The sequence below is a fragment of the Dendrobates tinctorius genome, unplaced genomic scaffold (genome assembly GCF_039654945.1).
Source record: "Dendrobates tinctorius isolate UK_male_01 unplaced genomic scaffold, ASM3965494v1 ptg000199l, whole genome shotgun sequence".
NCBI lineage: Eukaryota > Metazoa > Chordata > Amphibia > Anura > Dendrobatidae > Dendrobates > Dendrobates tinctorius.
Genome location: NW_027361866.1, coordinates 10,420,135 through 10,433,220, shown reverse-complemented (window position 1 = coordinate 10,433,220; position 13,086 = coordinate 10,420,135). Strand labels below are relative to the sequence as shown.

At 42.1% G+C, this 13,086-nt stretch overlaps 1 protein-coding gene across 1 annotated transcript in view; it reads right to left on the bottom strand.

Moving 5' to 3' along the window:
• Positions 1-2,755: 2,755 nt before the first annotated feature.
• The window catches only part of LOC141056742 (uncharacterized), a 44,787-nt gene continuing 34,456 nt past the window's right edge, over positions 2,756-13,086 (bottom strand). The window contains exons 4-6 of the mRNA XM_073553193.1: positions 12,734-12,834; positions 9,688-9,825; positions 2,756-3,214 (exon numbers count right to left, since the gene is read on the bottom strand). Coding sequence (XP_073409294.1) covers positions 3,127-3,214; positions 9,688-9,825; positions 12,734-12,834 — 327 coding nt within the window. The 3' untranslated portion in view covers positions 2,756-3,126. The remainder of the gene's footprint in view (positions 3,215-9,687; positions 9,826-12,733; positions 12,835-13,086) is intronic.

Sequence of the window (13,086 nt, the reverse complement as noted above, 5' to 3'; positions counted from 1 at the left end):
AGGTGTGCAGGTAAGCCTGCACCGGGATCACAACCTTTAACCCCAGAAATGCCAGTCATCAGTATTGGTTCCATACATTAACCCCACGTGTGCGAGTCAAACCCGCACTGAGATCATGACAAGTAGTAGTCTAGAACAGTGGTCCCCAACCTTTTTTGCACCAGGGACCGGTTTCAAGCAAGACCATTCTTCCATGGCCCGGCAGGGCGGGGATGGAGGTGTGGCAGGGGTGGGGCTTTGGTCATAAGGGGGTGGGGCTATGGACACAGTTGTAGTGTAGCAGTGCATACTTATAATTAAATAACATTTATAATGTGACTCAACTCACCATAGGTTTTGAATAAGTGCTCCATCACCCCCTTCTCCCCATCATTGCCTTCACCCCATCATTCCCTTCTCCCCATCATTGCCTTCACCCCATCACTCCCTTCTCCCCATCATTGCCTTCACCCCATCACTGCCATCTCTCCATCATTGCCTTCACCCCATCACTGCCAGCTCTCCATCATTGCCTTCACCCCATCACAGTTGTCTCTCCATCATTGCCTTCTCCCCATCACTCCCTTCTCCCCATCATTGCCTTCACCCCATCACTGCCGTCTCTCCATCACTCCCCTCATGGCCTTCTCCTCATGTCCCCATCTCCTCCAGGGCCAGGCTACACAAACACAGACCAACACACATACACACACACAGACATACATACACACACAGACAGACAGACATACATACACACACACACACCACCTCTCTCCTCTCACCTGCCCGCCGCCCGCGCTTCCTCGCTCTGACACAGCAGCGGCCGCGCTCCTCTCTGTGTCAGTCAGAGACAGGAAGCGCGGGCGGCGGGCAGGAAGCTGGACGCAGTGGACGGGTCCTTGCAGCTCTGCTCCTGCTATTCCCTCTTGCAGGCAGCGGAGCTGCTTGATCGCTCCCTGGCCGCCGCTAAGAACTGCTGCGCGCCGCCCCAGCCCCCGCTACGCCACTGACCGCCCCTGGCTCCCCTTGTGTCCGCGGACCGGCAAGGGCACTGCAGCGGCCCGGTGCTGGGCCGCGGACCGGCGGTTGGGGACCCCTGGTCTAGAAACAATCAAAAACTGCCACCAAGTAGGCCTCAGCTTACCACCTGATTTTCCCTGGGCTCCGACACTGCCAGTTGGTGCTCAGAAGTGCTGTCCACACAGACAAAACACTCGCTCATGTGTAAGTGGGGTTCGGTAACGTCAGCTGATCCCCTGCTGTGTGTATGGCAAAGTGTCCTGCTCCCTCCACAGTCAAACAACCTCAGATTTACACCTGGCTCCAAGTAGGCCTCGGCCTACTACCTGATTTTCCCTGGGCTCCGACACCGCCAGTTGGTGCTCAGAAGTGCTGTACGCACAGACAAAACACTCGCTCATGTGTAAGTGGGGTTCGGTAACGTCAGCTGATCCCCTGCTGTGTGTACGGCAAACTCTCCTGCTGCCTACAACTTCTGACTACCTCTGATTTAATATGTTCTCTGATTTGCCCTCTGTCTCCACTCTGTTTTGAGTATTTCCTCTGGCCTACAACACTGCCTGTTTCTGCTCTCAAGTGCCGTCTGCACAATCAACACTTGTTCCTGTGTTACCTGGGTCCTGTAACATCTGCTCATCTCCAGAGGTGAGTCCGGCAATGTCTCCTGCTTTGTCTACATTCCCACTACTTGTAGTGGAAAAGTGGACAGAGCAGGAGACATTGCCTGACTCACCTCTAGGGAGAAGCTGCTGTTACAGAACCCCAGTAACACAGGAACAAGTGTGGGTTGTGCAGACGGCATTTCAGAGCAGCAACTGGCGTGGTTGGAAGCCAGAGGAAATACTCGAAACAGAGTGAAGACAGAGGCCTAATTGGAGTACATTGACAGTTAGTAGTAGTCTAGAAACAATTGAAAACTGCCACCAAGTAGGCCTCAGCCTACTACCTGATTTTCCCTGGGCTCCGACACCGCCAGTTGGTGCTCAGAAGTGCTGTACGCACAGACAAAACACTTGCTCATGTGTAAGTGGGGTTTGGCAACGTCAGCTGATCCCCTGCTGTGTGTATGGCAAAGTGTCCTGCTCCCTCCACAGTCAAACAACCTCAGATTTACACCTGGCTCCAAGTAGGCCTCAGCCTACTACCTGATTTTCCCTGGGCTCCGACACCGCCTCTTTATGTAATGTATAGATTTAACCTGGAGATCAAATTTCTAGACCAGCCTCTTAGGTTAATATTATAATTCCTGGCTTGTGACTGGACTATTTTTCTCTGTACGCTGTTTGTATACTTTTCTTTCTCATAGTAAATAGATAGTGTCAGCTGCAATTTGGCATCTTCCCATCAAAGACACCAGGAGGTGTGAAATGTTTCCAATTCTGTATGTGTTCTCAGGAAGGTCCCCTGTGTGTCCAGGGACCAGGAAAACTGTCTTTTTCTCAGGATAACATAGGTCATGACCTTTGTGAAGAGCTGCAGCCTAGAACAAATGCTAAGTTACTGCTGGTCATACATCCATACAAATACATATTTCACTACAGTGATATTAAAAGTGTCCTTAAATAGTTTGCCTTTCAGGTGAACAGACCAGTAACAGTTAGATGTTTAATTGATAATTCCATTTGACTTTTTTCAATCTAGCTAATCTATTCCTACCATGTCTTTATGAAGGAATATGGTCAAGAATAAAAAAAAAATGCTTGCTATGTTTAAAACCATGGCAATAACAAAAATAAAAAATGTGATAGGGCAGGGATAATTAAAAGTTAATGAATTTTATACATATAATAAAGTCATGTAATAAAATTCAAAATTACAAACACACAAACAAATTGGCAGGTGAGCCACTGTAGGAACAACACTGAATTCACAGCTATGGGGCGACACACACAGATGTATATATATGGCAAATATAATAATTAGGTAAAGTATATATCATAAAAGCAGTCAGTCAACAATTATGACCATATGCAAATGGACATAGAGGAATTATGTATCACAGCCTACATTGTATATACGGTATAACAAAATATATTGAATGCATAATATTCTGTATAGTATAATATAGGGTTTAATGATGCATTTCACAGTTGATTCGTCAGGTGGGTGGGTTAACAGGTCTCCACGTTAATGCTTGCAAGCAAAAACACAGTAGTGTTTCATATGAACGTTCATTCTGACAGTATCAGCCTCTTCTCCAAGTATATCTCGGAATCTGTAATGATAAGGTACATTCAGTAACATCATAGAAATGTGAAAAATACTTTACATGACATGTGTGCTTAGTAAACTTCATACTGTGATATGCCGTAAACCATTACTAAAAGCATCTTTATAATTTGGCGTGTGTACAGAACTGATGCTGGGGTTTTAAGGAGGAGGGTGGTTCCTAAGTATGATTGAGTCCATAACAAATCGCTAAATTCCCCTCTTTAACATGACATTTCTAATTTTATTTTTTTTGCATACACTAGTGTGACGAAAGCACACCCTGTGCCACCAATATGTCACGATCCCACCACTGACACGGGTATGTCAGCGGATGGAGGGATGCGACGCACTGCCGGCACATGGCTATCACAGGCACAGTGGGGGCTTATCTTAGTTATCCCGCCACTGGTACCATGTGACAAAAATATACAGCAAGCTAATCTCGCTCTAACAATTTACCGCAGGGGGGGTTATTTTGGATGCCCCCACCACTGCTAACAACCTTCCAAGAACTGCGGGGATTTATGGATATCCCACTTTCTCAGTTCCACTTTGGAACTCGCAGCTCTCCGGCACCCCCATTACCCTCAGGTCAGTCAGGGAACTGCACCTAGGATAATTAGTCGCCGGATGGGCTGCTTGTTGTGCACAGGCAATTAGACTACTGCAGTGAGGGAATTATCGATGCTTTGGCCACGGCCACTCATTCAGCATCTAAGACCCTTCCGTACTGCCAACTAGCCCAACCAACCGAACACACCACGCTGCCACCAGCCACGATTCACTTAATCAACGAGTTAATTAAGAGGGTCTGTGGCAAACCCCCAAATTAGTAGCGATTATCTAAAAAAAGGCGCAAAGTTCGTTTCTTAGAGCATGAAGACAGACTGATAATTTTATCATTTATTCCCAAAATGTGGGCAGTGATTACACAGATAAAAGTTGTTACAAAGTTGAGTAAATATGTACAATGCAAATATATAAAAATAACAGGGATGAAAACCGAAATGACACTTACAGTTGCTTATGGTTCTTTAGACAACCCATGTGGCTCGGGGGAGGTGCAGCTAATCACACATCCCCGGACATCTGCAGGCCTTTCTAGCATGGCATCTGCAGCTTCATCTGAGGAATTGTAAGGGAGGGGTACCTTATAGCCTAGGGTCGGTTACATCACGAAAGGGGCAGTCTGGGGAAGTTCAGCCCCCCTTTCTCCAAGTTGCCATTTAACTAAGAAACTTATAATAACCATATCTTAACGAGGGAAGCTCGTATAAGCACACCGATGGTCTCATTTTTCTCAATTTATCGAATCCAATAAAACAACATCAAACATGCCATAATTAAGACACTCCATTTTGGAGCAATCCATATCTCAGTTTCTAGAGGGGTTAGAGCTGTGAGAATTAGGGATTGGAAAGTTGGTTTCGTGCCCTTCGCAGAAATGTAATTATTATATCTCTGCCGCGAGGGAAGTGCACGCTAGAGCTTCTTTAATATCTGTCATTGTTTTATTTGAGCCGCATGTCTCAGACAAAGAAATGCTGTCCCTTAACTAATCAACATTCCTTTCTACAACAGGAAATGGACGGTGTCCTGTTACCAAATGCGGTCAGAGAGCTGTAAGTGAATAAGGAGGGAGAAACAAAAGGAGGGGGGCTGCAGCTGTGTGACAAGGAGATTTTCTCCTAGAATGGAGGATTCTGGAAGGTTACAACAAAATCATGCCTTACAGTACATTACAACTAGTCTTAATAAATTGACTCCCAGGAGTCTTTAAGAAATGCATGCCACTTAATGAATTAGGTGCATCTATTAATTGGTGAGCGCTGCCACTAGAAATGTACTCTGGTCCGGGACTACAGTATATTTCTGGAGTGAGCTACATGACTAAAGAGGCTAAATCAAAAAATAATTTGGACAGTGAAAGTATGTATAAATTTATCTAATTATTATTTATGAGTAATAATAAAAATATGGTATAAAAATTCTGAAAATTACACAAAGGAAACCACCATAGTGTTGCATAGGGTAAATAGTACAAGTTCAGAAGATTAAATTATATTACAAACTCCTACTGACCACCAGCTAACATATTGTGTGTATACATAAACACTAGGGTAGAGGACTATAAAGACTCATGAGTAAAGCTTACAAATACAAATACCATAACTGAGAACCGAAGGAAGAAGCACCGAACATGATCAAGGGAAAATGTGGGACAATTGATGTGAAGATAAAATGCCTTTATTGATAAGAGAGGTATAGGATAGCACCATATACAAATAGGTGCCCGCACATTACAATAAAAAGGAAATGATTATACACAATAAAAACGTAATTAAAAACTGAATCACTGGGTGAGTACTAGAACAATACATGTGCATATGAGTGCATGAATACATACCATAGGGCAGTAAAACATGTATGTAATTAGCCTGAAAGGATAATAGCTGCTACTGTACAGGCGCCAGCGGCGCCATCTTGCTAGAGAAAAAGAAAAGTTTTCTCCACTAAGATGGCGCTGGCTGCTCCTGCGCAGTAGCATCTATTGGCCATCTGATAGATGCTACTGCGCAGGCTCCAGCTGTGCAGTCTTGGAAGAGGCAATTTTTTTTATCTCTAGCAAGATGGTGCCGTCAACACCTGCACAGTAGCAGCTATTGAATTGCCGATGACTGCTACTGCGTAGGGACGTCCATTATCAGGCTTTTTTTTAAAATTTATGTATACGAGCAAAAACAATTAACTACGCATAGATGCAATCATGCTGCAGTCTTGGCACCGCCGCCGGCGCCTGCCTTCCGAAGGTGATTTTTTTTCTTTTAAATATATATAATATTCATTGTGTAGACTAGGGGGGCAGGTCAGTGAGGGATCAATGACCTGTCAGAAGCCATAAAAGTGAATACCTAATCAGAGCACCAAATGAAGACCCCACAGGCCGCCCTGGAGCACGAGCATATCATTAACTCAAAACTGAAAATAAAGATTAAACAACAACCTCAAGATGGATTTCATCAACCAAGGTATCTTTATAACCAGTATAACAGCGCCGACCTGACACTGTGTGTAGGTTACAGTGCACAATCCTGCTGACAGGTTCCCTTTAATGAATTGGCCACATAATTTTAAACTAAGAAATATTTTCCTAAATATTAATTCTGCTTGCTATTGTTTAGTACTAGAACCCAGATTCTATATAATATCTATTGAGGACCTCTCACGATCCATTCTTGAACTTGTGACAGCTCTGGTTCTGCATTAATTTAAACATTTTTTGCTTTTGTGTTAGCAAAGGTTATTGTCAGTTTTCCTTGCTGGCAGCTGCTGTGTTGCTGGTCAGCTGATGTGGATGGTGACCACTCCTACCATCCTTTAAATAGTCACATAATGTATCAGCTGACTGTTTGTGATAGTTTTCTATATATGCCATCCTTGGAGTTGCTGCTCTCTGGTTTAAGAGCTGAATCTGCTACTTCTATGGAGTTTGGGGTCCTGTTTCCATATTCTCTACGGTGTGGAGCTTGGCAGCGGAGCCTGGAACTAAGTTGCCTGATGACTTACCTGGTCTGTCTCGTGCTTGTCACTTTCCCTGTGTTTGTACCATCTGCAGTGGTGATGCTTGGGTCCTTGCCGACCAATACACTAGCCAGGGTTTAGTGAGGTGACAACTATGGACCAAGTTTGTGACGGCGGCGAGAGGAAGGACCTGCATAGGGCATTAGGGGAGCTTAGGGTTAGGCACAGGCTGAGTTAGGAGGTGCCCATCCCTAGTTACCTACTATTAGGGCCGTCCACCCCCTCTTCCATCCCGTTGTTGGTGTTTGCTGCGCCGTCTGCTGGACCGACCCTTGTGGTCGTGATAGGATCCCAGAAGTACTCTCCGTACTGAATCTACAAGAATTCATCTGTCATGAGTTATTCAGAATTCTGGACAGATAGTGCAGGGGTTAATAGGGAGAGCCTCTCTTTGACGCCAGGGAGGGTTTTTATAGCCTTAGGTGAGCACCCCTCCTTGTCGTTTATACTCCTAACCAGAGTGTGCCCGACCCTGCATCGCTAGTGCCTCTCGCCTATTCTCGTACGTTGTTTGGTGTATGATCTGTTCTGGACTTGGTTTACGTCTCTTGGTTCCTGATTTGGTACTGTACTGCTCGACCCGTGTATGACCCTCTGCTTCCCCTGACTGCTCTCTATCATCCTGATTCTGTACTGCGTTGCCCGACCCGTGTCTGACCCTCTGCTGCACCTGACGATCCTCTGCCATTCCAAGTCTGTACTGCGTTGCTAGATTTGTGTATGACCCCCTGCTTTATCTGACTATCGCCACTGCTCAGCCCCTGTGTGTCTTAGTCTCCTGCCTGTCACCGCTGCATCCCAGGGGTAAGCCCCGCCCCCTCCTCTGACAAGCGGTCACATAGTGGAAGGTCCTGTGGGTACTGAGTGCCTCTCCATCGCTCCTCCCCTCCCGCAGGTCCTGTGACCGTTTTCCTGATCTCAGATACTGCGCCCCTGCCCGGCCACCAAGAGTTACCTTCCTCTGGAGTCTCAGCATCTTCAGGGCCCGCTGACGCTCGCCTGTCACGCCACTCCTGACAGCTACAACAGGTGAGCATGACACCATCACAGCAAAATGTATACTGGGATAGAAGGGGACTGACATAAACATGAATGGGAGATAAGCTGCATTTCTTGACAGCAGCCACTAAACAGTGCACAGAGTTTTAGTACTCCATGCCATACATTACATTTCTGTTGCTGGAGCAGATATCAGGTCAAAAGGTGCCTGGTGTTTGACCCCCATCAATCTCATATTGATGGCCTATTCCCCATTAATTCTTCATTAAAGGCATTATCCAGGGATTTGTAGGCTTTATGCTTTTGGAACTAAGAACTTACAGGCTGGTAGTTTATATTAAAGGACTATCTTATGTCTGAAAATGGTTAAAATTGCAATGTGCTTGTAAAAACAAGCTTATCTACAATTTACTTTTTACACACATGGTCAAAATTGTTGGTACCCCTCATTTCATGACAGAAAAACCCACAATGGTCACAGAAATAACTTCAATCTGACAAAAGTAATAATAAATTAAAAAAATCTATGAAAATAAACAAATAAAAGTCAGACATTGCTTTTCAACCATGTTTCCACAGAATTTTTTTTTTTTTAAATAAAACTCATGAAAAAGGTTTGGACAGAAATGATGGTAGCCTTAACTTAATACTTTGTTGCACAACCTTTTGAGGCAATCAAAGCAATCAAACAATTCCTGTAACTGTCAATGAGACTTCTTCAAACCTCAACAGGTATTTTGGCCCACTCCACAAGAGCTAACTGCTCTAGTTGTCTTGTGTTTGAAGGTTGCCTTTTCCAGATGGCATGTTTCAGCTCTTTCCAAAGATGCTCAATAGGATTTAGGTTAGGGCTCATAGAAGGCAACTTCAGAATAGTCCAATGTTTTCCTCTTAGCCATTCGTGGATGTTTTTAGTTGTGTGTTTTGGATCATTATCCTGTTGCAAATCCCATGACCTGCGACAGAGACCAAGCTTTCTGACAGTGGGCAGCACATTTTTCTCCAGAATCCCTTGATAGTCTTCATATTTCATTGTACCCTGCACAGATTCTTGACACCCTGTGCCAGATGCAGCAAAGCAGCCCCAGAACATAACAGAGCCTCCTCCATGTTACACAGTAGGGACAGTGTTCTTTTCTTGATGTCCTTCATTTTTCTTTTATGAACATAGAGCTGATGTGCCTTGCCAAAAAGTTCCATTTTTGTCTTATTTGTCCATAGGACATTCTCCCAGAAGCTTTGTGGCTTGTCAACATGTAGTTTGGCAAATTCCAATCTGTCTTTTTTATGATTTTTTTTCAACAATGATGTCCTCCTTGGTCATCTCCCATGAAGTCCACTTTGGCTCATACAACGACGGATGGTGCAATCTGACACTGAAGTTCCTTGAGCTTGAAGTTCACCTTTAATCTGCTTAGAAGTTTTTCTGGGCTCTTTTGTTACCATTCGTATTATTCGTCTCTTTGATTTGTCATCAATTTTCCTCCTGCGGCCACATCCAGGGAGGTTGGCTACAGTCCCATTTTACAGCTTATTTCCTAGGTTACTGGACACCTATGCAATGGCTGATTTCCTAGATAGAGGCCGCTCTTGTAAGCATGTTCGCGTTTCAGCTAAAAAATACCGTTCTGAACCTGGACGGATCACTGGATTTGGCCAGCTTAATTTCCCTTTGCCTCTGCTAGCAACATCAAAAAGAACGCAGTTCAGCGGAGCAGCTCATAACATGCCAATAGTCAGAATTGTCAATCATCAGGAGCACACCGCTCCCTTTCTAGAAGGAAAAAAAATGGCAGGGTAGCAGTGCCCCCTGCAAGAAAATATGAGACATGTAATGGCAATGTATGAAATGTAATAACCAAAATAATGCTATGAAATTATGTATTTATATTATACCTTTTATTAATGCGCATTATAAACTGATCTGCTCTTTTCGCGTCTTTTTCTTTTAATTGCTGAAACATATAACTTGACTGAGTGAATCCAATCATCTCTGGAATAGTCAGTTGAACTTTGGCAGGTATATCTGTGATACTATAAGAGAAAAATGTGATAAGTTATCTGGCAAAGGGAAAAAAATGCATATTTTAATCATCATGGGAAAATAATAACAATAGTGAGAACAAAACATGTTTTTGCATTTGATAACAAAGCACTCTTACTTACTCGGAGCAGATGCTGACAAATTTTGCTTTAATTTGTATCATTTTATTTTTACATTTTTCTCGTGGGTTCTGCTTCAAAATTCACTATAATATACAGTAAAAAAAGTGAAAACCCCCATCCACTTATAGCAGAAAAATGCTTATATTATGAAAATGTGTAGGGTTTTATCATTGATTTCCTTCCAGCAATGCAATGGTTAAAATATGTAGAAAGTCCATAGCAAAATACAAATTTAGAAGCTAATTTCCAGCAAAATCTGCATAGAAAATGATCTGTGGGGTCTAATTTCAGTCTGTCTCTTTTCTGTTTATGGCACTGGGCTCTCCGACTAACTGAAAAAAAACCCTATTAAAATATAACTTTTATTAAGTACAAAAATAACAATATAAAATTGCACAGATGTCCCCTATTATAAAACCTAGTAAAAAATGGGCTATTGTATTGCTGGAAAGAGATAAGGTATAACAATTAAACCAAATCTAGCCAGCTAAATCTGCCAATCCAATCATATGGTCAGAAAAACTTGAATCCAAGCAGTTAAAAACTGCAAAATACTATTATAGCCCAAAAACCTCAAAAAACGGAAAAAAGGGAAATGGACACAAAGAGAATGTATAAAAATTGATAATACGTGCTACCATCTGATCACAATTTCACTCAGCCAATGTGAAGAAAAAAGTGACCTGGCCCTATACAAAATGACTGTCTGAACACCTACCTAGGTGCGGAGGTTGGCACCCTTAGAAATACGAGAATGGCGCCCCCGCTCGTGCGATGGCTATCCCTAATCTCTTATATCAACCTATAAGATGACAGATTAGAAACAGAGGGCCAGATGGCCTGTATCCATTTTCTTAGAATATCTTCATGAATGCAGTAAAGCAGATTTATACAATCATATATGGATGTGAGGAAAGGTAGAAAGTCCAGACAGTCTGAATAGATGCATAACACTCACATACAGTAGAACCAGTTACATATAAATTTGTAGCAAATTATGCCCTTTCCCAAAACCACCATGTTATGTATATGAAGTATATTTAAATTGTCATAGCAAGTACCCAGATAAAGAACTGCCCATTAAACACAATGATAGATCAATAGTAGGTAAACAAGAAAGGCTTATCTGATATCAAATTGTCAGAAATCATAAAAGCAATCAAAGACACCACTGAATATGCCAGAATTTCACGTCTCAGTGTAAATTAGCAGGGGTACTACAGCCACTGCAGATATCAGATATATACCACACCCCTAGTTTGAATCACCAGATACTGACAACAATAAGCCCATTCATGCAAAAAACCAGTACTTATCTGTGAATATATACTCCTTCATAATGATAGTCATAAGGTCCATGATAACATCATTCCTCAGATATAGTCCGCACACTCTCAACGCGTTTCCCCCTACTGCGGGTTCATCATGAGAGATGCATATTGGTCAGAGCGGTCTGGCAGTGGAGACCAATCCAATTGATGAGGCCTGTTGTCAGTATCTGGTGCTTCAAACTAGGGGTATGATACTGTATATATCTGATATCTGGAGTGGCTGTAGTACCCCTGCTAATTTACACTGAGACTTGAAAATCTGGCATATTCAGTGGTGTCTTTGATTGCTTTTATGATTTCTGACAATTTGATATCAGATAAGCCTTTCTTGTTTACCTACTATTGATCTATCATTGTGTATAATAGGCAGTTCTTTATCTGGGTACTTGCTGAGACAATTTATATATACTTCATATACATAACATGGTGGTTTTGGGAAAGGGCATAATTTGCTACAAATTTATATGTAACTGGTTCTATTGTATGTGAGTGTTATGCGTTTATTCAGACTGTCTGGACTTTCTACCTTTCCTCACATCCATATATAATTGTATAAATCTGCTTTACTGCATTCATGAAGATATTCTAAGCAAATGGATAAGGCCATCTGGCCCTCTGTTTCTAATCTGTCATCTTATAGGTTGATATAGGAGATTAGGGATAGCCATCGCACGAGCGGGGGCGCCATTCTCGTATTTCTTAGGGTACCAACCTCCGCATCTAGGTAGGTGTTCAGACAGTCATTTTGTATAGGGCCAGGTCACTCTTTTCTTCACATTGGCTGAGTGAAATTGTGATCAGATAGTAGCACGTATTATCAATTTTTATGCATTCTCTTTATGTCCATTTCCCTTTTTTCCGTTTTTTGAGGTTTTTGGGCTATAATAGTATTTTGCAGTTTTTAACTGCTTGGATTCAGGTTTTTCTGACCATATGATTGGATTGGCAGATTTAGCTGGTTAGATTTGGTTTAACTGTTATACCTTATCTCTTTCCAGAAGTACAATAGCCCGTTTTTTACTAGGTTTTATAATAGAGGACATCTGTGCAATTTTATATTGTTATTTTTGTACTTAATAAAAGTTATATTTTAATAGGGTTTTTTCAGTTAGTCGGTTATAGGTAACCCTTATTCACATTATACTTGTACACTGGGCTCTCCGAGCACAAGGTACGATAGTGCGTCCATTGTTACAGTATATTTAGCTTTTCAGTGGAAAGTTGAATGAAAATGCTTCTCAAGTCTATAGACTTGAAAAACAGGTTTACTAAATTAACAATATGATTTGAAACTATTTCAAAATAAATAAAATAATTCTGGAATTAAAAAATACTACATCTGAAGGAATTAGTATTTTGCTAGACCTATAAAAAAAGTGAAGAGTTTTTTTTTTTACAAAATTTTTGCATGCATAGAAAAGTGAAACAAACAAGTGAAAACTTACCGCTGCTTGTCTTTCAGTGGAATGGCTTCATGTAAATTTTGGTACCGACAAAGCATATCATCTGTCGAATTATCAACGTGCTGGAACAATGTATCCCAGACCTGTAAATATTTGGAAAAAAAACTATTAGCATGAAAAAAAGTTACTGATGTCTTTAACATGGATGAGATGTCCACAAACCTTTATGGGTCCAAAACTTTGGCAACAGGCTTTTAAGGCTACGGTAGAGGTCAACCCACCTTGGATCTAATGACATGTCACTTACGGTAAGTCTATTTGTTATAAATGTATTAACAAATTATCTATTAGTCGTCAATTATAAAAGGTTTAGCCTGTGCTATGGCAAAAATTGC